At 38.5% G+C, this 22,307-nt stretch overlaps 1 protein-coding gene across 13 annotated transcripts in view; it reads left to right on the top strand.

Moving 5' to 3' along the window:
- dtna (dystrobrevin, alpha) overlaps positions 1-22,307 on the top strand; it is a 52,113-nt gene that overhangs the window by 18,567 nt on the left and 11,239 nt on the right. For 6 of the 13 annotated variants that reach the window (XM_036592219.1, XM_036592190.1, XM_036592205.1 and 3 more), the window contains 12 exons: positions 241-395; positions 2,050-2,155; positions 6,510-6,676; positions 8,830-8,954; positions 9,328-9,336; positions 9,745-9,828; positions 10,724-10,795; positions 11,906-11,998; positions 14,925-15,015; positions 15,215-15,303; positions 15,501-15,614; positions 20,281-20,377. In XM_036592219.1, the coding sequence (XP_036448112.1) occupies positions 241-395; positions 2,050-2,155; positions 6,510-6,676; positions 8,830-8,954; positions 9,328-9,336; positions 9,745-9,828; positions 10,724-10,795; positions 11,906-11,998; positions 14,925-15,015; positions 15,215-15,303; positions 15,501-15,614; positions 20,281-20,377 (1,202 nt within the window). Of the gene's footprint in view, positions 1-240; positions 396-2,049; positions 2,156-6,509; positions 6,677-8,829; positions 8,955-9,327; positions 9,337-9,744; positions 9,829-9,930; positions 10,020-10,676; positions 10,796-11,905; positions 11,999-14,924; positions 15,016-15,214; positions 15,304-15,500; positions 15,615-19,052; positions 19,172-20,280; positions 20,378-22,307 lie in introns of those variants that run through there. The other 7 variants (XR_005008485.1, XM_036592213.1, XM_036592227.1 and 4 more) reach the window with 7 other exon arrangements.

Below are 22,307 nucleotides of genomic sequence, written 5' to 3'. Positions count from 1 at the left end.
ATCCTGTTAAACATACACTTAGAAGCATTTTTCAATAGTATGTACCAGAAATTCTGAAAGACATTGTTCTCTCACACAATAGTATCTGTATTCTCATTCCAGAAAATTGAAAGCGAAAAACTGCAAATTTTAATTCTGCTATAAAATCAAAATCTTAAAATATATATAAACTCACACACTTCTAAATATACGCATGAATTGAGTATGTATGTTCTGCCTTTTTTCCTTTTCTTTTTCCAGATATTTTTTCTCAGATAGCGGACCCCAAAGGAATAATGATTTATTCGCAATTTGACCAGTTCCTAAGGGAGGTGCTTAAGCTGCCTGTCACAGTTTTTGAAGGACCATCTTTTGGCTACACTGAGCAGACCACCAGAACATGCTTTCCACAACAGGTAGGTAAACATTTATTATTAACATTTTACAGCAGGGGTATTCAACTGTAACTTGCAAAGGTCCAGTTACATCAAATTTCTTATATATATATATATATATATATATATATATATACACGCACGCACACACCAATCAGGCATAACATTATGACCACCTCCTTGTTTCTACGCTCATTGTCCATTTTATCAGCTCAACTTACTATATAGGTGCACTTTGTAGTTCTACAATTACAGACTATAGTCCATCTGTTTCTCTGCATACTTTCTTAGCCCCCTTTTACCCTGTTCTTCAGTGGTCAGGACCCACACGAGCAGGTACTATTTGGGTGGTGGATCATTCTCAGCACTGCAGGTATGAGTGGATCTGACACAGCAGTGCTGTTGGAGTTTGTTTGTTTGTTTTTTGTTTTTTTTTTTAAACCCAGTTTTTTCCCCAATTTAATCGTCTCCAATTCCACCCACTAGTTAGGACTCCCTCAATCACACGATACTGCCAACCCTAGGAGGGTGAAGGCTAGCACCGCATCTTTTCGAAGTGCTGCTCACGCAACGTCATTGGACATTGGATGTGCTCGGAGGAAAGCGTCAACCGCCAGTTCTGTTATGTCAGCTAACAGAAGTCTGCGCTGACCAGCATCGCGTTGAGTGATGGGGGGAGAAGGGGGGCCATCCTACTCACCCAGAGAGAGCAAGGCCAATTGTGCTCTCTTGGACTACTGGCTGTAGCAGCTGCTGGAGTTTTTAAACACTGTGTCCACTCACTGTCCACTCTATTAGACACTCCTACCTTGTCAGTCCACCTTGTAGATGTAAAGTCAGAGATGATAGCTCATCTGCTGCTGCACGGTTTGTGTTGGTCATCCTCTAGTTCTTCATCAGTGGTCATAGGACGCTGTTGGCTGGATATTTTTGGTTGGTGGACTATTCTCAGTCCAGCAGTGACATTGAGGTGTTTTTAAAAATTCCAGCAGCACTGCTGTGTCTGATCCACTTGTACCAGCACAACACACACTAACACACCACCACCACATCAGTGTTACTGCAGTGCTGAGAATGATCCACTACAATTACAGAAATATGTGGCATTATCTGCTTTCTGACATTATCTTTTCCTGTAGCTAATTTTTGCTACACTACAGAAGCAGCGCTGGTTCATGCTCATGTATGATCACTGAAATATCTCATCTTATGTATGTTAATCGGCTTTGATTTATTTCAAGTGCTCGGTTAGGTTCACTGAAATCTTTGTTGGGTTTGCATCTGGACCACGATCTGCCAGTTGACAACCCCTGTTTTACAGGTTTCAGGACTTTTTATTTGATAAATTTGTAGTAATTTAGCTAAAGACAGACTCAAACTTTCAGAATATTGGTGGATTTTGAGAAAAAAAAAAATTGGCTCTCTTCAAGCTTTCCACATGAAAATGATTGGCACTGCAGATTTATGTTTTTTCCAAAATTTCCTGATTCAGTGAAAAGGCTAATTATCAAGCCTATTGTGTTTGGTAGCAGGTGTGTTACAGCAGTGAAGACTCCAAACTGATAATAAACAAGTTTGTATTTTAATTAATACATCGTATAAGCCCAAAAATTCTTATTATAAATTAAGCCCTTGGGTCTGCTGGTGATCACTGGCCTTTTGTGTTTTGTTAAAGAAACAGATTTCCTTGAACATGTTCCTGGATGCCTTCATGTCTGATCCTCCTGCCCAGTGTCTCGTCTGGTTGCCCCTCATGCATCGGCTTGCTAATGTGGAGAATGGTAAGGTTTTCATTTTTGGCTAGTGTGTTTATTCCATTATCCAAAACATGAACAAATGCAGTATTAAAGCTGTCATTGCCAGTATTTAAGCACATTTTTACCGACATCTGTTAAGGGTATAGGGATTTCAATGCCTATTGAATTTGAAATCGAATGTGAAACTGTGTATAAAGTGTTAAAACTGTATTGGCAATACGCCCCGCGGTCTCTTCTGAGGGTCTTTCAGGGAAACCACGGTCAATGATCAGAACTCAGCATCTGGGTACAGCCAATCAGAGCAAAGTGTGCAAGGAGGAGGAGGGGCTTATATTATGCAGGCATGCACACTCAAATGACCTAAAATGTAAATCACAATATAATTTAAGAATTCTGACCATTTCAGCATAAATCACAGTGTTTATACAACATTAATCTGAATTAGTTGAAACTGCATCCTTACAAAAAAAACAGCAAAACAACAAATTATTCAAAATTAGATATTTACAAGGACTCTGTTGTGATCTACTTAAACCCATGGCATTAATTGAGATAGTAATAAGCTAAATATGTCCAAACACATTTATTCATACATATACTTCAACATATGAAAAATATTTTTTTGTCAAAATACCTTTTTTGATATTTTCAAGTGAAGTCAAAAGATTTTGATTTCTCATGAGTTTAACCTTTAAATAAAAAAAAATTATTGAAAAAATGCCATCCCACATTTTCTCTACCGACACACAAATGCTGTGTCCGAAATCACTGTACCCTACATTGGAAAATCTGGATCACTATAGAGAACACTATTTTAGAGAACAGAATTTGTGATGATAGTGAATGATTTCGGGCACTGTATCCTTCGGGTTTGTTTGTTACTGTACAACAGTAGATTCCGTTGCGTAAACACTATAAACGTCTTGCCACCAGTTCACTATAACTGTGAAGTTTGACTGCATAAATGAGAAGAGTCTACATACATTTGTTACATGTCTGAAAAGAGGTCTGCGGAGGTGCTGTCATTGTAGCTGGGCTCGGTAATCCTGCTGAGAGAAGTTGCGTGTGAATCTTCAAAACAAACAATTCAGTGCATTATAGGTATCCCCTATCCGCTAGTGGAATTCTTTGAGTGCACTGAATCTTTTGCACTGTGTTCTCGAACACTACTACAAAATAGTGGAACCCCAAAATAATGCAAAGGGAACAGTTTCAGACACAGCTGAAGAGGTTTAGTTCATAGACGGAGCCTTATTTTAGCCAGGCACCTGCATTTTAGAGCAGGAAGTGAGACAAATTCTTCTAAATTGGAGATCACCCACTCCTCCCAAAGCAGCACAATGGTTAAAAGATCTCATGTTGTTTATATATTTGGAAAATATTAAATATACTATTAGAGGATCCAAAAAAACTTTTATTATTTACTTGGGAATCATTGCTTACCTATTTTTCACACATTTAATCACTCCCTACAGAATAATGTATTATTTTTAGTGTGCTTGAGGGCCAGGCCCATCCTCTCCATCCTTAAAAGAAAGGGGAAAAAAAACTGTTCATATGTGGCTTGTAGAGTTTGTTTCCTAATCTAGAGCAGATACTAATAATTTAGTGGCTGCCATTAATATTTTTATTATTGCTGTATTCGGTGTCCTGTTGACATTGAATATATGTATTGGGACACCTACACTATACACCTACAGGAGCTTTTATGACATCCCATTCTAAATCCATAAGCGTTGAAATTGAGTTGGCCCGCCATTTGCAGCTATAACAGCTTCCATTCCTCTGGGAAGCTTTCTACAAGACTTTGGAGTGTGTCTGTGGGAAAATTTGCCTATTCATCCAGAAGATGAACGATTCAAAAGAAAGTTGGAAGCACACAGTTGTCCAAAATGTCTTGGTATGCTGAAGCATTAAGATTTCCCTTCACTGAAACTAAGGAGCCTATGCCAACCCCTAAAAAACAACCCCATAGCATTATCCCTCCTCCACCAAACTGTACAAAACGTTCTCCTGACATTCGTCAAACCCAGACTTGTCCATCAGACTGCCAGGTAGAGCAGTGTGATTCTCACTCCACAGAACATGTTTCCACTGCTCCAGAGTCAAGTGGCGGCGTGCTTTACACCACTCCATCCAACGCTTGGCATTGTGGATTTTGATCTTGTGTGTGGCTTGTGTGTAACTGCTCAGCCATGAAAACCAATTTTGTGAAGCTCTTAATGCACAGTTCTTGTGCTGATGTCACTTCCAGATGCAGTTTGGAACTCTTTGGTGAGTGATTCAACAGAGGATAGGCACTGTGTGCTTCAGCACTCAGCGGCCCCACTCTGTGAATTTGCGTGGTCTACCTTTGTGGCTAAGCTGTTGTTCCTAGATGTTTGCATTTCACAATAATAGCGCTTACAGTTGACAGGGGCAGATCCAGCAGGACAGAAATTTCACAAACTGATTTGTGGCATCCTATGACATATATATCTACAAGGCTGAAGTTAGCTTCTTGTTCATCAACTTTTTGTTCAAATTCTCCATTCCACCTTAAATGGAGCAGCAGTTACATCTGTACAGGTACCTAAATGTAACTGCTACACAATTTATTTGTGGAATGGTAAATTTGAATAAAAGGACAACTTCAGCTTTGTTGAATATCTCAAGTCACGTATCTCATACAAGTGTCCCATACTATGGCCTTGTGTGATGCAGATGACCAAGTCAGGAAGCCTCCAAGGCTGTATGAGAGGAAACAGCTCTGGTGCCAGAGAGAGGAAACTCTGATGTCTGTAAGGCTATGGCTAACCCAAAAAATACCGGCCATTCCTTAATGTCTGTCGCCTGTTGTCTGGGGATGCAGCGGACTAGACAGCGGGCAGTGATCCAGGGACTGCTTTATTTCATTTTCATTTGAAATATGACACTAACGTTCCAGTTTTAGCCAATTGATCAATCAGGCTAATGTTAGCTTGGTTTGCACGGTATGTATGTTGCGTTATCTGTGCTAATTTGTGCTGTATCAGTATAACAATAATGACAAAATACCAGAGGAAGAATTTTAGCTGGTATACTGCCCACTACTAGTTGAAGCCCATACAAGACAAGGTCTAATAATAGCTGCATTGTGAGATGACAATCTGATCATCAGTGTTGAATTTAAATGTGATTTGCCTAATTTTGGTCTGTCATCTTGCTTGCATGATTCTTGCTATGCTCCTTTGACCCCTCTGATCAAAAAGCTATTTTCATACACTAATTATGGATAGTGTATTTATTTATTTATTTATTTAGCTCCTGACATCATTTTTGGTAAACCATTTAAACAATATATGAGTCATTCCATGAGACTGGTGCCAAATGAACATGCAAGTTCTTTTTCTTTTTCATGCTTTTAATGTCAAAAAAACCTTTTTCAACCATAGTTTCAGATTCACAGATTTTTCCATCTCAGTGCCTATTTTTTCTGTGTGAATGTGACTGCGAGTTCTCCTTTTAAAAAAACAGACAATTTCCTCCAAGTCTGTCTGCATCTGGTTTTATCTTCTAAATAAACACAGTTTCTTGCACAGCCATTTCAGTGCTCTTATACTATAACAATCTGGTGCTGATATGCCAGGAGACAGGGAGACTGAGTATGTTTTATTGGTAAAACTGATATAAATGTATAACTCTACCAACTCCTCATTTTAACAGGAGGAGGTTGCTACCTTCATGTTGCAAACCCTTTGGCCACAATATTGCGACTTTTCCTGGTATTTAATGGCATTTTAATGTCGTAATTCTATGACTTTATTCTCGAAATATTATGACTTTATTCTCAAAGTCTACTTTTTTTTTTTTTAACAGTGACCCTAAAACACCATCAAACAGTACATTATTTTTAAGGCTAAACATTTTAAGGCTAGGTAATGAATGTTTTTATAATGATCGTGTATATGTGCTGCTCATATGGAAACATATACATCTGAGCATGGCAAAGGTTTGATCTGAATACTGTAAGTTAGTAATATTTGAGATGGAACTACACGGGCAAGTAAAAGTGCCTGCATTCCTAGAAAACAGAATCTCTTTTCCCCACTTGCAATAAATATTTTTTCCCCACTTGCAATAAAAGATTCATATATTTAAGCTTGAAAAATACTTTCCTACAAAAAGCTGAAGGATGCCCTGCGGCTCGAATCAGATGTGAAATGCGGCCTGATGTCCTTGTAATCAGGGAGGTGTGGGGTGGCTGTAAGACAAGAACGGCCCAGATCAGTGCTGCTCTTGTAAGAAACAAAAAGAGACATAAGGGTTGGGAATTGGACGCAATTAAACTGAATGAAAAAGCAAAGGCACATAAAAAATGGTGGCACCAGCTACTTAATTTTTTTTCCCTCGTCTCTAGTCTTCCACCCAGTGGAGTGCTCCTACTGCCACAGCCAGAGCATGATGGGATTTCGTTACCGCTGCCAACAATGTCATAATTACCAGCTCTGTCAGGAGTGCTTCTGGAAGGGCCATGCCTCCGGCTCCCATAGCAACCAACACCAGATGAAAGAATACACATCCTGGGTAAGAGGGTGACGGGTGTGTGTTTGTGTCAGGTTAGGTGATGGTGCTGTTTGTTCAGATAATGAAACTGACTTTGAACAGAGTGTGTGTTTGCAGCCAAGGGCTCACTGATTAGACTACCATGGCTGTAGACTTAATACTGCATATTTAAAGGAAAACTCCTAACTCCTAATCTGTCACATTCAGATTACACCATAGATTACAACAGACTAAGTTTCCTGACTAAGCTCCCTACCCTGACTAAGTTCCCTATACAAAACCGGTTGGCATGCATTCTGTTGAAACACATTTATAATAGAATCCAATGGGATGGTGCTGAAGCAGCTGCCTATTGGCATCTTTTATAAGTATGTTTTTGAGTCAGTGGGATTTTTTTTTTCTTAGTACAAGCAAACATGCTGAAATAGCAAGACCAAGATAAAAACATAGAAATATATGAAAAACACCCATTCATACCCCAAAATGTAAAAGGAGATGACTTCTTATCAGAATTTAAATAGAAAAAAAAAATCAATAGGAAAAGTCAGGATTACAGGAAAGATAAAAGGACACTTAATTAAGACAATGAATAAAAATAGAGAAACATCTTAAAAGGTCAATACATCCATATAAATACATCTCACATGCAAAGGCACAAAGAAGACTAAAACTCAAAAATCGAATGAGAGATAAAAAAGGGGAGGGGAAAAAAGAGAAAGAGGGAAATAGAGAAATAAGTGAGGTGCAAATCAGATGTAAATGTGACAGCTGATGCTTACAATTGCTGATTCATCATTACATAGAGTGGAGGCTTGTATTGGTTTATAAATATACACTGTATAGGCCACTGAAGTTCCTCCACACCAAACTCGTCCAACCATGTCTTTATTGAGCTTGCTTTGTGCACAGAGGCACAGTCATGCTGGAACAAGAAAGGGCCTTCCCTAAACTGTTGCCACAAAGTTGGAAGCATATAATTGTCTTTGCATGGGGCCTAGCCCAAACCCTAAAAAACAGCCCCAGGTAAGCTTTTGTTGCTCCTAGACACTTCCAGTAATAGCACTTTGGAGAATGGCATAAATAAGTCCTTATCTCATCCTTAGTAACCTTCTTATGGTGCAACCACTTTCCCAGGCCCGGGATGTCCATGAAGAGAAGAAACATCACGCAAACATACTACCGGACAGAGACATGAGCCCAAAAAATAAAAAAAGTTATACTATGGATGAACACACAGTTCATTCTTCAAAATGTCTAAATTTTGGCATTTGATCATGTAACATTTGTCAATTTACAAAAAAGTATGCATCTTTCATTGATTTTATTGTGGTCAGTTGCAATTCGTTCAGCAGTTATCAACACCAGGTATGCAGATGTGCAAAGAACTTGCATCTTTGCAAAATCTTCAGAAAGTCTTTTATAGTGAAGTACTGTTTGGACAAAAAGGCCGCTTCCTTAAACTTTTTATCTCTGTGGAACCACTGGTGGTTCCAAAACCCACTTCGTCATATTCTTTACTTCATAACTTTCATATTTTATAAGCTACGTTCAAAAGGTGGGTGTCATATGAGAGCTGTAACTGTCTTCTTTCCAGTCAAATAGATGGGTAATGTAATTTTAAAACTTTATAATAAAAGAAACTAAACTCACATTTTTTTTCTACTGAAAGTTGACCCATTTTTCCACATATCTGAGCTATAAACTGGATCTCAGATGGTGTCTCTTCAGTGATATGCACTGTAAAAAAATATTTTTATAAAAAAAAAAAAATACAAAGATTTTTGGCTTTCAGCAGTAAATTGTAAGCATATGGCATTATGTTTATGATCATAAAACAGATTTTCTGTTCATTTGAGGGAAGCTTTTACACCAACATTACATTTATTTCATGCAGTTACTAAATAATTTTCCTCGGGATTTGGGCATGTAAATTCAGATGGAAAAAAACGAATTATACTCTGATTAAGTAGGGAGTCATATGTGCTTTTGATCTGTACAAATTTTTAAATTGTGTTCTTTGTTTTTGGGTCTCGTATAAATGAGAAAGGACTTGCATGGGCCAAAAAGTTATAGTTTAAACCAAATAAAGTACTTCATTTTGGAATATAAAGTCAGTGATTGTTGTACCTTTTTCCTAATATGAGTACTGCTCGGACACATTTGTTTGCTTCCAGAAATCTCATGCAAAGAAGTTGTCAAATGCCCTGAGTAAGTCTCTGAGCTGTGCTTCCAGCCGAGAGCCACTACATCCCATATACCCTGATGCTCCTGAGAAACCTCTAAACCTTGCTCATATTGTGTAAGTAAACCTCAAACATGTAAAAGACCTCTTAACGTGTAAAAGAATCCTTTTTGACACCTCTTACAATAAGCTTTAAACATATAAGTAAACCTAAATGTTACCTGTCTGACTTAGTCCTGTTCACTGTTACTGCTATGACGTAGTAGGTCCTACAGTGGTAAAATACATTTTTACACTGACACTTACACTGTTTTTACTGACAACTTGAGTATAATGGCTGTAGGATTTAGTCAATGATATTCATTCATTAAGAAGTTATGTAATTTATTTAGTCCTGGACCCTCACAATAAACCTTCACAGTGCATTTATGATTGTCTAATGCATTCCTAACATTTTGCTGCTTTCTTTTTGCTTTTTGCAACAAAATAGGGACACTTGGTAAGTTGATTATATGTTACATTAACAACCTCAGTTTCCAAAAAAATGTATCATGCTAATAGTAGTAGCAAACCTTTATATGCTGTAAAGATACATACATACACAGAAGTGCTCTCCCTTCCTCTCTCTCACTCTCTTACTTTCTTTTTCTCCCACTGTCTGTCTCTCTCTCTCTAACTCTCTCTCACACGTACACACACACACACACACTCACTGTGACTCTCTTTTTCTCTAACTTTCTCTCACTCTCTTTCTTCTCTCTTACTCTTTCTCTCTCTAAATTATTCTCTCACTCTATCTCTTTTCTCTTACATTTTTTCTCACTCTTCTTCTCTCCCTCTCTTTTCCTCTCCTTCATGCCCCCCCTTTCTGTTCTGTGATTGTTTTGATGCATTGAGTGTGCTGCAGGCCTCCAAGGCCAGTGAACAGTGGGAATGAGTACATGTTGTGTCACTCCATGCCTTCAACTAGCAACCCTTACTCCAGCAGAGTGTGAGTAAAGCCTCTCCTTACGCACACCATTGGACTGTTCAAAATCACCTATAAACATGCATAACAACAAAGCCTTGACAAAGACTTACCCTGTATTTGTAGTTCTTCTATAGCAGTATATCTACATCCTGCTCCCAGGGACCCACTATCCTGTACAGATCAAACTACATTGTAAAAGAAAAAGAAGTCAGGTCAGCTTGAGATTTTGAAGCTTTTTGCTCTCAACTTAATTTAGTCAAAAGTTGTCCTGCTTTGTACTTTTAGTACTCCATCTAAGTTAGACTGACAAAGTCCAGGTTAAGTTGAGCTTACTCAGAAAAAACAGTGAACAAGGTTCATGTTTCACATACTGCATTGCACTAAATGCAGTTAGCACTGATTATTATCTCTTCATAATGGAACATGTTGTACATCAGTGTTCTTTAAGTACTGACACTGATAGTGTATTGTGATGCAACTTAAGCCTAAGTTTATCCTTTTCTTCTACATTCGTCCAGAGCTCCACCTACAAGCACCATGCTGAACTTTTTTAAATACTTTGCCTGCTTTCAATACACCTGAATCAATTCATCATCTAATTAATAAAACCTTCATGAGTTTAAAATGGTGCATCAGAGCAGGGAAAACACTAAAATGCAGTTCAAGCATACTCCAGGACCAACACGGAGAACACTTCTTTATATTACTGCAAATAAATCTACACAGTAAAATCTAATGAGTCTGCAGTAATAGAACAGTTTAAGGTAATGTTTGTAGCTGCTGCAGAATTGAAACAGTGCTTATAGTTAGGAGCCAGAGTGTTAAATGTCTTTATATGTTGTAGGTGATTTGTGTGTTTGTATGTACAGGATTGTTTATCCCTATTTTGATCCCACTCTTTTACTGGTGTAACTAGAGGTGCAAATGATGATGTGAAACAGAGAAAGCTCCTGGCTAGAGCTGCCCCGGACCTTTTGAAAGGGAAAGGGTAAGTTCTCAGTGTATCCCAAAAGCATGAACTAACCACATGGAAAGGAGCAGGGAGGTTTGCTTTTAGTGTTTAGGTTTTATAGACACTAAAGACTTTTTTATTAAAGCTGTCAATTCATCAATAATCATTGATAATTATTATCTATGGTTCAAATTGATCAAGGTTTTGTTTTTTTATGAACAAAAGATTAAGATGCTTTGTCACAGATATTACAGTAAGTGAAATTTTATTTTCTGTTGGTTATTTGTGTTTGTAGTTAAGGGCTGAATCTCAAATGGCTCCCTACTCTCTATATAGTGGACTGCATAAGTCATAAACCTATGGCTTCCACACCCAAACAGTGCACTAAATGTTAGCTGGAGAGTCATACAGTTGATGGCCAAATAAAAATGGCTTTTTGTTGAACATATAAAGCAGTATTTTGGTGTAGAAGTCATCACCTACATAGCGCACTACATGAGGAGTAGATTTTGAGCCATTTGAGACTCAGCCAAAGTGTCTTTAAATTTGAACGCGATGTCTGTCTATTTAATTCAACTGAACTTCAGTCAACTACTGTTTTTGATAAGAGTTGTGCAGGATGTTTGTTTTTACTGATAAAAACACACTCATTGCTGGGGTAAATGGATTTAAACTATTTGTTTATGTGCCTATAACGTTTGCACAGTACTGTGTATATGCATTGCTTATTGTACTTTTAAGGATATTTCTTAATCTTTACTTGTTGTAATTAAGACTTTGTCATCCCCTCTGGCACAAACAGAAACCTTCCAAGACAGAAAAACAGGAAAAAAAAAAGAAACTGTGAAATATCTTTAGTGTTAAATAATAAGAAAATTATTTTGAAACCACAATATTATTATTTATCAATTATCTTAGTATGTCAATATTACATTTTTCATACTTGCCCTGCCTTAATTCAGCTGTGTTTCATACATAGTCTACATATTTTCAGATATTTAGTTTCAGTATTAGCTGTCAATAATTGACTGTAGCGCAACATTTTCCAATGTTTTTTAAATGTTTTTTATTAATATTATTATTAGCAGTAAGGCAGTAAGGTTAATGTCAGTGATCTAATATGTGTTTATGAAACACCTTTTTCAGGGTTCAGTACAGCTTTGATATTGCAGACAGACTTGCAGATGAACATGTCCTCATTGGGCTATATGTGAACCCCCTCCAAAAGAGCCGCTCATGGTTAGTGTGACCAGCATGGCTGTAGTTGCACTGGAGGTTTCTCTCTTTGTCTACCTCTGTAGTCACCATCTCAATCTAATCATAACATCTATTTTGGCACTAAACATAATGAATCTTTAAGATTGAAGTATTACAGTGGTAAAGTAAATGCTAAACCTGCAAATGGACATTGCGAATTTGACAATACATTTGGTATAAACATGTGATCTTCATATTTAGATGAATCTAACAGATTCTTCTGAGTTAAAGTGCCACCAGATGTGGAATAGTAGCAATTTAGCCATTTGCAGCTTGCGAAAAGGCAAAGCTTATGTAGGAGGCTACATGCAATTTTTCCTAATAACATTTAAGTACATTAAATGCTTTTTACTTTGACAAAGATTGATCTTCCATTGATCAAAACTATTTTTAGTTTAGTTTGTGCTGACTATTTTGATCTTCTAGCTAACAAATCATTGACATACATATGAGTGTTCATTTATGCATTACAATTTTTAATGTAGGGCCTTATTCCTGTGAACGATTTGTGGCTGATTTCAAAGGGCTTGCCATTAAAATGTCCAATAATATTGGCCACTATAATTATATTTTTGTATTTTCATTTTGTATTTTATTTTGTACTATTTTGTTTGTTTTTAATATAACAGTGACTTACTGACAGGTATGATTTACGTTTAAGGTTTTTCCCAGGGGATCAGGAGATCACAAGTTTGATTTCTGGTGATCTTGCAAAAAGACTCCTATAGTTTGAAACCAGGTCATCAGTATCAGCTATAAAGTGTTGGCCAACTGACATATGAGTCAGGCTCTAATTTTTTTTTTTTTTGGTTAAAATTTCACTTTTTAAACAAAGCTGTGAATAGACCTGATTTATTAAACTAAATAATATTTGTTTACTCAAAATATCATGCAATCTGTACAAGTGTGTCACTTTCAATGCTTTTTATGGGACCATTCAGCAAGTTCTTAATGAAAAATCTTTATACCTCGAAAAGTCTCTACACTTTTAAGTATTAATTGTTAACCACTTTTTTACATAGAAATGCTGACCTACTTTTCATATTAGAAAATTGTGATTTACAAAGATGTACAGCCAACCTGTACAGAAGGGCTGTGTTATATCTGAGTGGCACTGTAATAACTGTGTGTCTGAACAATCCAATGAGATTTACGCATGAGACTGATGTGTATAACTTGACAGATATCCTTTCTGTACAGCCATACAGTGAATCTTTACTTTGGTAGCGGTAGAGGTAGAAGTATCTGTCTCTGTTAACGCAAGATTCTAGACGTGTGCTTTGCAGCACACATAAACATGAAGACAGCAGTGGAGATAAGCCCTTGTATTTGCTTTGCATATCAATCCATATCCATCAGCAACAGTACAATATATTTCCCATTTGATGACAGCTAATAACAAAGGAGTGTCCAATCTAATCTGCAGAGGGTCAGTGTGGTTGCAGGTTTTCATTCTAATGAATAGATGCACACATGATCAATTGTTTAAAGATTGAGACTAATTGAAATTAATGTAAAGTTGGGTGTGCTCCTGCTTGCTTCGAATGATACCAGCAGCCACACCAGCTGTTTGCACATAAGATTTTACACCCAAGCAGTAGATTCTCATGAAGGATGTCAGTCATAGCCCTGAACTAAACTGTCCTTCGCCTGCCCAGAGAGTATTTCAGCCCTCTCTGTCTCACTTGTGTGGGCAGTGAGATGGAGTATGCGTTGTTTTGATAATGGCTGTATTAATTAGTATTTTTGGAGAATTTTGTACAGTTCATGATTTATCATGGCTCTCTTTTCATTGTGGATGTGAAACCAGAACAAAAGATCAGAGTGATTTTAGAGCAAGGAACTTTAATTTGCCACCAAGACAGAAAAAAAGTTAATGTGTAAGTACATTTTTTGTTCATCAAGGTACAAACAATGTAAATATGCCCTTAAAGGTACAACAATGGTTTTAAGGTCCAACTGTGTACCTTAAATAAGTTTTGTTTTTGTTTTTTTTTCCCCAGGGAAAAGGTACATAAGCGAATGTTTTAAAAAACAGCAGTAAAATAAAAAGGCTGGAGTCAAGACAGAGTCTACGAAGTCAATACAACTTAAAAAATTATAATAGCAGATGATTATGGTACAATTATGTTCCCTAAGTAAAGGTACTAAAAACATACCACCCTAGTGACCACAGGGGTACTGCCCCAGTGACAGTTTAGTACCTTTTTATGAGATTGTAGTCCATGCTTCATCCATGGCCACCACATCTTTTGTCAGAGAGCAGCTGAATGCATTTCATTTGAAAGAGAGCCCTAATTGCCCATTTCTGTTTCATTCATTTGGCTTTGGAGCAACAAGTCGTGGCATACAAAAGAAGACTGAATGATACTGTCATACTGAACTAGGTCAATCATTTGAAGTAATTCAGTAATTATTACAGAAAGCTATGAATGGGTATTGACTTTTTTGCTTTTTCATACTCTATTGTCAATTGTACTCAAGCAGACTTAAACTAAATTCTTTTCTTATAACTATGTGCTAAATAATACTAAATAATAATTCTGCAAATCTTGACAAGCTTTCAGCTATTACACCAGCTTACAAACCACAAATTACAATTTAACCATCCTAAATTGCTCCAGAGTACTACTTACAGTTGTGTACAAAATTTAGTTTTGTTGATGTGGCATTTTCTGCAAATATTAGTGCACAAGCTTAACATATTAGGAAAAAATGCATAACATTTGCACAGGCCAAATTTGATGTTTCATTCTTTCCTTTAATATGTTAAATTCAGCAAATACACAGTGATTGTGCATTAAAATCTGCAGAATTTTGTTTTCTGTAGCAGATGTGTACTTATTTTGTTGCATTGCCTGAATTGAATGCTTGTAAGAATGACTTTTCTCTCCCTGTTGATTGGCAGCTTGCTGGAAAGTAGTGGTAGTAACCAGGATGATGAGCACTGTCTCATCGCCCGCTATGCTTCCCGATTGGCTGCTGACCGAACATCAGTGGTAAATCAATCGCAGAGCACCCACATATTTGGAAAGATGAATCATTTATTAATGTCCAGAGGCAGAAACTAGTTTTACTAGTAGTTTTTTTTTCATTTCATTCTCCTACTGTGGGTTTGCATTATTTTGGTGTATATCTAAAAGCTACAGGTAGATGTCAGTAAACTGCTGAATGAAAAGTTTTTTATTTGTATTGCAGCAAGCCAGAGCCCCAGGTGAGATCTCTGTGTCCCTGGACACGAACAAACAACAGAGGCAGCTCATTGCTGAGCTGGAAAGCAAAAACAAGTAAGACAGGAAAATCCCACATGACATACTGCACACCGCATTTAACATGTACATGCACTGCATGAATGTTCCATTCCATTTGTCCGTTTGTCAGAAGAACATGGATGGTCACTTATTTCACAGCTATTCATTCAAGTATCTTAAGGCTACGCAAAGACTGTGTCAAAGAGTATGCTGTCTATGTCATGTGTTCACAGGGAGATACTGCAGGAGATTCAGCGCTTGAAGCAGCAGCATGATGAAGCATCTCAGCCACCAGCTGATAAAGGCCAGCAAAATCCTACACTGCTTGCAGAGCTCAGACAGCTTAGGTACACAACTGCATGCACAGACTCAAAACAACACTTTGTGGAACTTTTTGTGACTTACACCGATGAGGAACCCTCAAGGCCTTCTGGGCCTTCTGAAAGGCACCTAATGATTTCTGAGAAATAAAAAAGTGTTCATTTTTATTTAATATAATTAAGCTCATTGTATTTAAATTCTGAAAGTATTGTAGTCATAGTGTTATTTCATTGTTAAATTTTGGATGGATGCAATAAGGTTAAATTCTTAAATTCCTAACAGAAAATAATCAGCAATTTTTTCCATGGTATCTAAGTATCTAAGTAACACTAGCTGTCATATTTTAGAGCTTCAGGAGCTGACCTGAAGACCTAACATGTCAGATTAACTACTAACATAATACAGAAGTGACAGTGGAATCAACCAGTCTCCAGTTATGTGTTGATTTCCAGTGAGTGGGGACAATATTCAGAATCAGAATCAGCTTTATTGGCCAGGTATGCTTACACATACAAGGAATTTGGTTTTGGTTGCAGGAGCTCACAGTGCACAGTATCAGACAGACATTTACATGTAGTAAATAAAATTCAATAAAATAAAATACAATACAAAAAAATAAAACATGCATTCCTACCATCACTCACTCATACACACACACACACACACACACAGTCATACCTGTAACCTTTACATTGTGCAAAGTATGGGTCTAAAGTTAAAGTGCTGAGTGCAGCAGCAGTTAAAGGGTGTATAGTGGCAAAGGAAGGGATCAATGAGGTGACAGTCAGATAAGTGGGGTAATATGGCAGGTAAGTAAGATGCTAGAATAAACACTGGTCTGAGATGGTAGTTTCAGAGGATGGAGTTGAGTTTGATACTATATACCAGTATTTTAGAAGTGCAGTTTAGAAGCTGGAATATTTTAATATGTAGTATTTTAACTGTTCAAGAGAGTGATGGCTTGTGGGAAGAAGCTCCTTTGTAGCCTGGATGTTCTGATCCTCATCTGGCTGAAGCGCCGGCCTGAGGGAAGGAGCTGGAACAGGTGGTGTCCGGGGTGGGACGAGTCAGTGGAGATCTTCTCTGCGTGCTTCCTGGTTCTGGAGGCAGAACAGTGTGGGCAACTTAAACCCAATTGTCCTCTCTGCAGACCTGATGATGCGCTGCAGTCTGTGGAGGTCATGCTTGGTGGCTGAGCTGCCCCACACTATGATGGACGTGGTGATGACAGACTCTATGATGGCTGTGTAGAATCGCACCATCAGCTCCTGGGGCAGGTTGAACTTCGTCAGCTGACACAGGCAGTACATCGTCTGCTGGGCTCTCTTGGTGATGGAGCTGATGTTGCTGTCCCACTTCAGGTCCCTGGTGATTGTTGTGCCCAGGAACTTGCAGGACTCTACTGCCACCACAGTTCTGTCCAGGATGGTGAGTGCTGGCAGGGTTGGAGGGCTACTCCTGAAGTCCACTGTCATCTCCACTTTTTTCGCTGTATTCAGCACCAGGTCGTTGTAGCTGCTCCACAGGACCACCTGATCAACTACTCGTCTGTAAGCAGACTCGTCACCATCTTGGGTTGAGACCAATGACTGTAGTGTTGTCTGCATACTTCAAGATTTTGACTGAGGGGTCTGTGGAGGTACAGTCGTTCATGTACAGTGAGAAGAGCAATGGTGAGAGTACACAACCCTGTGGAGCGCCCGTACTGATGATCTGGGTGTTTGAGGTGAACTTTCCCAACTTCACCTGCTGCTCTCTGCCAGTGAGGAAGTTGATGATCCACTGGCAGGTGGCGGTTGGCACGCTGAGTTGGAGTAGTTTGTTGTGTAGCTGTCCTGGGATGATCGTATTAAAGGCTTAGCTGAAGTCCAAGAACAGAATTCTTGCACACGTTCCTGGGTGTTCAAGCTGTTGGAGAATAAAATGGAGTCTCATGTTCACTGCGGGGGTGTCTAGCAGAGGATCTGTGATGTTCTTCAGATGGGAGAGCACCAGTCTCTCAAAGGATTTCATGACTACAGAGCTCAAAGCAAAGGGTCTGTAGTCTTTCAAGCTTAAAAAATCTTATACCAAAGTGCTGGTGTGGCTGCACAGGTTTTCATTCCAATCAAACAGAGGTACACTTGTTTTTACTTGTTTAATCACTTGGTCTTAGTCTTCAAACAAGTGGTGAGTTGTTTGAGGTGAGCTCCTGCCCTTTGTGGATAACATTGTTATTCCCTGCTCTAGACTTGTCACACTTAAATGTTTCAGATCATCAAACTATTTTTAATACTAGACAGAGATAAGCTAAGTAAGCACAAAATGCTGTTTTTAAAGGATGATTTTATTTATTGAAGGAAAAATGCTTTTCAGCCCTATCTGGCCCTATGTGAAAAAGTAATTGCCCCCTTAGCTACTAAATCAACTAATTAACCAAATTCACTGACTGTCGACTATTGACTATCGTGATCAATTTCACCAGCCATAACCAGGCATGATTACTGCCAGACCTGTTGAATCTAAACATCTCAAATAGAATCTTAAACATCTTAAATAGAATGTTTGGCAATGTGAAGCAGGCTAGAAGATCTCAAAAACCAGCGCATGATGGCATGTTCTAAAGAGATTAAAATACAGATGCGAAACAAAGTCATTAAAATCTACCAGTCTTCAAGGTGCGCGGAAGGCAAGCATCAAGACTGTTCTCTGTGCTGGCACCCAGGTGGTGGAACGAACTCCCACTGGCTGTCCGTACAGCAGAGTCTCTCGCTGTCTTCAAACGCAGACTGAAGACACATCTCTTTATACAGCACTTAAATGAGCACTGAATTAAGTATTGATTGTAATGTATTGTACTGCACTTATGTATTGTATTGTATTGCACTGCTCTGTGTTTAATTCTGTTCCTTTTTCTCTAGGTGTCAATAATGACTTTCTGATTCTAGCAGTATCTGAGCTCAGGACTGGCTTTCTTTCTAACCTATTGGTAACTAGCAAAGATACTTTCTCTGGATAGACAAAGCACTCTGGATAAGAGCGTCTGCTAAATGCTGTAAATGTAAATGAAAGGCTTACAAAGCCATTGCTAAGGTTCTGGGACTCCAGCAAACCACAGTGAGAGCCATTATTCACAAGTGGAGAAAACTTGGAACAGTGTTGAACCTTCCCAGGAGTGACCAGCCTACTAAAATTTCACTAAGAGCTTATTGACGACTCTTCCAGGAGGTCACAATATCTTAAGAACTGCAGGCCCCATTTGCCTCAGTTAAGGTTAATATACACAATTCTTCAATAAGAAAGTCACCGGGGCAAAAATGGCATCCAGTTGCAAGGCGCAAACCACTGCTGACCAAAAAAGACACAAAGGCTTGTCTCGCATTTGCCAAAAAACATCTAGATGAGTCCCAAGACTTTTGGGATAAAATTCTGTGAACTGATGAGCCAAAGGCCAAGCTTTTTGAGAGACATGGGTCTTGTTACAGTCTGTATGCCTTGCGATGGACTGGTGACCTTTCAAGGGTGTTTGCTGACTTCCGCCCATTGACCACTGGGATAGGCTCCGGCTCCCCTGCGACCCAGAAGGATAAGCAGCTTAGACGAGGTGTGTGTGTGTGGGTCCTGTTAAAAGCGTAAAGCTAACACTGCCTTCCACTGTAAGACATCATACCAACAGTCAAACATGGTGGTGGTTGTGTGATGGTCTGGGGCTGCTTTGCTTCTGCAGGACCTGGACAACTTGTCATAACTGATGAAACCATGAATTCTGCTCTGTAAAAGACTCATTGCAAATTATCGCAAACATTTGATTGCAGTTGTTACTGACAAGATATTGCCTCAGTTGGTGTTTTGATGATAGTGGTGAAGAGCGCTATCTAATATATGGGTCCAACATCTCCCATAGGTGTTCAGTTGGGTTGAGATCTGGTGACTGCAAAGGCCATAGTTTATGATTTATATAATTTTCATACTCATCAAATCATTCAGTTACACCTCATGTCCTGTGGATGGGGACACTGTTATCCTGGGAGAGACCACTCCCATTAGGATAGAAATGTTTCTTCTTAGGATAAAGGATAACTTGGTATTGATTTGCTACAAAGGGGCAAAACGGAAACAAACCACACCAGAAATATGCCCCCCACAGCATAACAGGGCTGCCGGACCTTCCCCCTGTAGGGATCAAGCATTCAGGCCTGTACTGTTTTCTTGGTGTATGGCACACATACATACACCCATTTGTTGAGAAGAGAGTGAAGCATGAGGATTCTGTTTCTCTTCTGTTTTTCCTTACATATCACACTAATACATGAACGTCACTGTCATTGAATGTGCACTTTCAACCACCATTTCCAGCCCTATTTACTGATGTCCTTTCCATACATCTAAATGCAGATATCACTTTAATCATTTATTATGATTCTCTCCACTCGTTTATTCAGGTTTTCCTTTCATTTTTTTACTTGTCTGTAGCTCTTGATGCAAGCTCAATTTTTAAGAATGCGTGTACCCTTTTTCTCCTCTTTTCACACCCCAGGTTTTCAATGCTTTTCTTACTAAAAGTTGTCCACTTAAATGTGATTTGATGGCACAATAGAATCAGACTTTGTGGATCTGAGAAGTGTGATCTGTAATCTGTAATGAGTGATGGAAAGTATGGAAAGCTATTTCAAACCTTCTCTTTTCTTCGTCTCTCACTATTTATTTAACTAGACAGAGGAAAGAGGAGTTAGAACAGAGGATGTCTGCTCTTCAGGAGAGTCGAAGAGGACTCATGGTGCAGCTGGAGCAGCTCATGCTACTGTTAAAGGTAGACAACAGATGAGATCCTCACAGTGACACAGCGTTGTCATTTTAGCAATTATCATCTTTCATTTGTGTGACCATGGCTTCAGGAGGGGCCACATCATGCTTGTTTCAGAGGATTACTAAGTCCTGTAGGATTTGTTGCTCACTGTGACCAAGACCTGCCTACTTTGACTGGAAGATATCATTTCACTGACATGTAAACTGACGACCAACCACGAACAATTGTTTTTGCATGACGTGTGTGGGCTCGCGATTGTTGACAGACCTGAGTGAAACAATGTGCTAAACATATCTCTTTACTAGCCACTAACTGCTTCAAAAAAGCTTTAAGCTTTTAAGTCACGATGCCAGGAACTTCACAAACTTTTTTCAATCCAGCAACTATATCTTGACGAACAGTGCTAAAATAAGCCTACTCTAGGACATAACCTAACATAACCTAAATATCTGTTTTGGCTTCTCCTCAACACAAGTCCTCTCTCTGTCCTTAATGGAGAGAGCTAGTCTGAGTCTCAAAAGATTCGAAAGCAGATACTTTTAAAGTGAACTATGTTTTTCCTTTGGAAGTTTTACTCTTTTTACAGTGGCATGCAGTGAATGAAGTTGTATCTCTTGACACTTAAAGCAATAGTTCCATCCTCTGTAGATAAAAATGGGAATTAGAATACACTGTGCTTTCCTTTGTAAAATGCCCCACGAATACCAAAAGTGTTCACCAATCCTCACCCTGGAGAATTTCCTGCAGAGTTTAGTTCCAACTTGCATCTACTACTGTGTTCAAGTGGTGACGAAAACTAGGAAATATCAATTTTCCAACATGTAAATTGCATTCAGCCAAAAAAAAAGTTGTTTTTACAAGTTGAAAATTCAGGATTCTCAATGATACATTTAGAATTCTACATTTGAATTATAGATTTAGTTTACCAGATCTGACGTATAACGCAGCCTTTCACCTTTTCCACCAAAAAACGGTAAACATGTCAGTAAATGTGAAAAATATACATCTGATTCACTTCTGTGTGATTTAAATGGTTTTTAATATAGCAAATAAAGACGGGACAAGTATTCTTCAGGCCTGCCTGTTTAATTTTTCCATAGCATATCTTTCAGCAAACACCCAAATGGAGTGAAGTTGTATTTATTAGTTAACCATCTGGTATATACAACCTACTAATAAGCATTTGAATGCGGCAAATAATGCAGCAGCCCCTTACCTAAGGCTAATGCATCTTATTCAGCCAATCAAGGACTGAATGGGGCAGATTGTGGTTGCAACTACCCTTGGCAGGAATGTGGCTCTCCAGGACCAGGGTTGGTGACCACTGTTTCAGATCCACTAAAAGACCACAATAGTGATTTTAAGTCTAATAATTTTGTTTAGAGGAACAAGAGCTGAAGCAAGCAGTACATTTATGACACCTGCATTGAGTATGAAAACATATACAGTCAAATAGAATTATTGGCACCCCTCATGAAAATGAAATATCAATATAGTTTTTAATTTTGCATAATATTATTGTAAAAATGAATATATTAAATAAACCACACAAGCAATAAGTATTACTTTGGACTTAAGTAGTTGGGTAAGGTGTTTACCCAGAGGTGTTTTAGAAACAAAAATCTTTATATTAAGACTTTATTAAAACATGGATTTCAACAATATTGGCACCTCCATTACTAATATTTGGTGAAGCTTCCCCTGGTGAGAATAACAACACTGAGCCACTTTCTGTAATACTTTCTGTAGCTTAACAAGGTTTGTGAACACTTGCTGAGAGATCTTGGACCACTCCTCCATGCAGAACTTTTCCAGTTTCTTATTATTCTTGGGACTTTGCATGTGGACCTTGCTGAAAGGTCCACCCATGGCTAAGTTTCAACCTTCTGGCAGAAGCAGAGAGATTGTGGTCTACAATCTCCCGGTATTTAGT

This window comes from Colossoma macropomum, unplaced genomic scaffold (genome assembly GCF_904425465.1).
Source record: "Colossoma macropomum unplaced genomic scaffold, Colossoma_macropomum, whole genome shotgun sequence".
NCBI classification, from domain to species: domain Eukaryota; kingdom Metazoa; phylum Chordata; class Actinopteri; order Characiformes; family Serrasalmidae; genus Colossoma; species Colossoma macropomum.
Note: the sequence above shows the minus strand (reverse complement) of the source record. Positions and strands in the feature narration are given on the sequence as shown.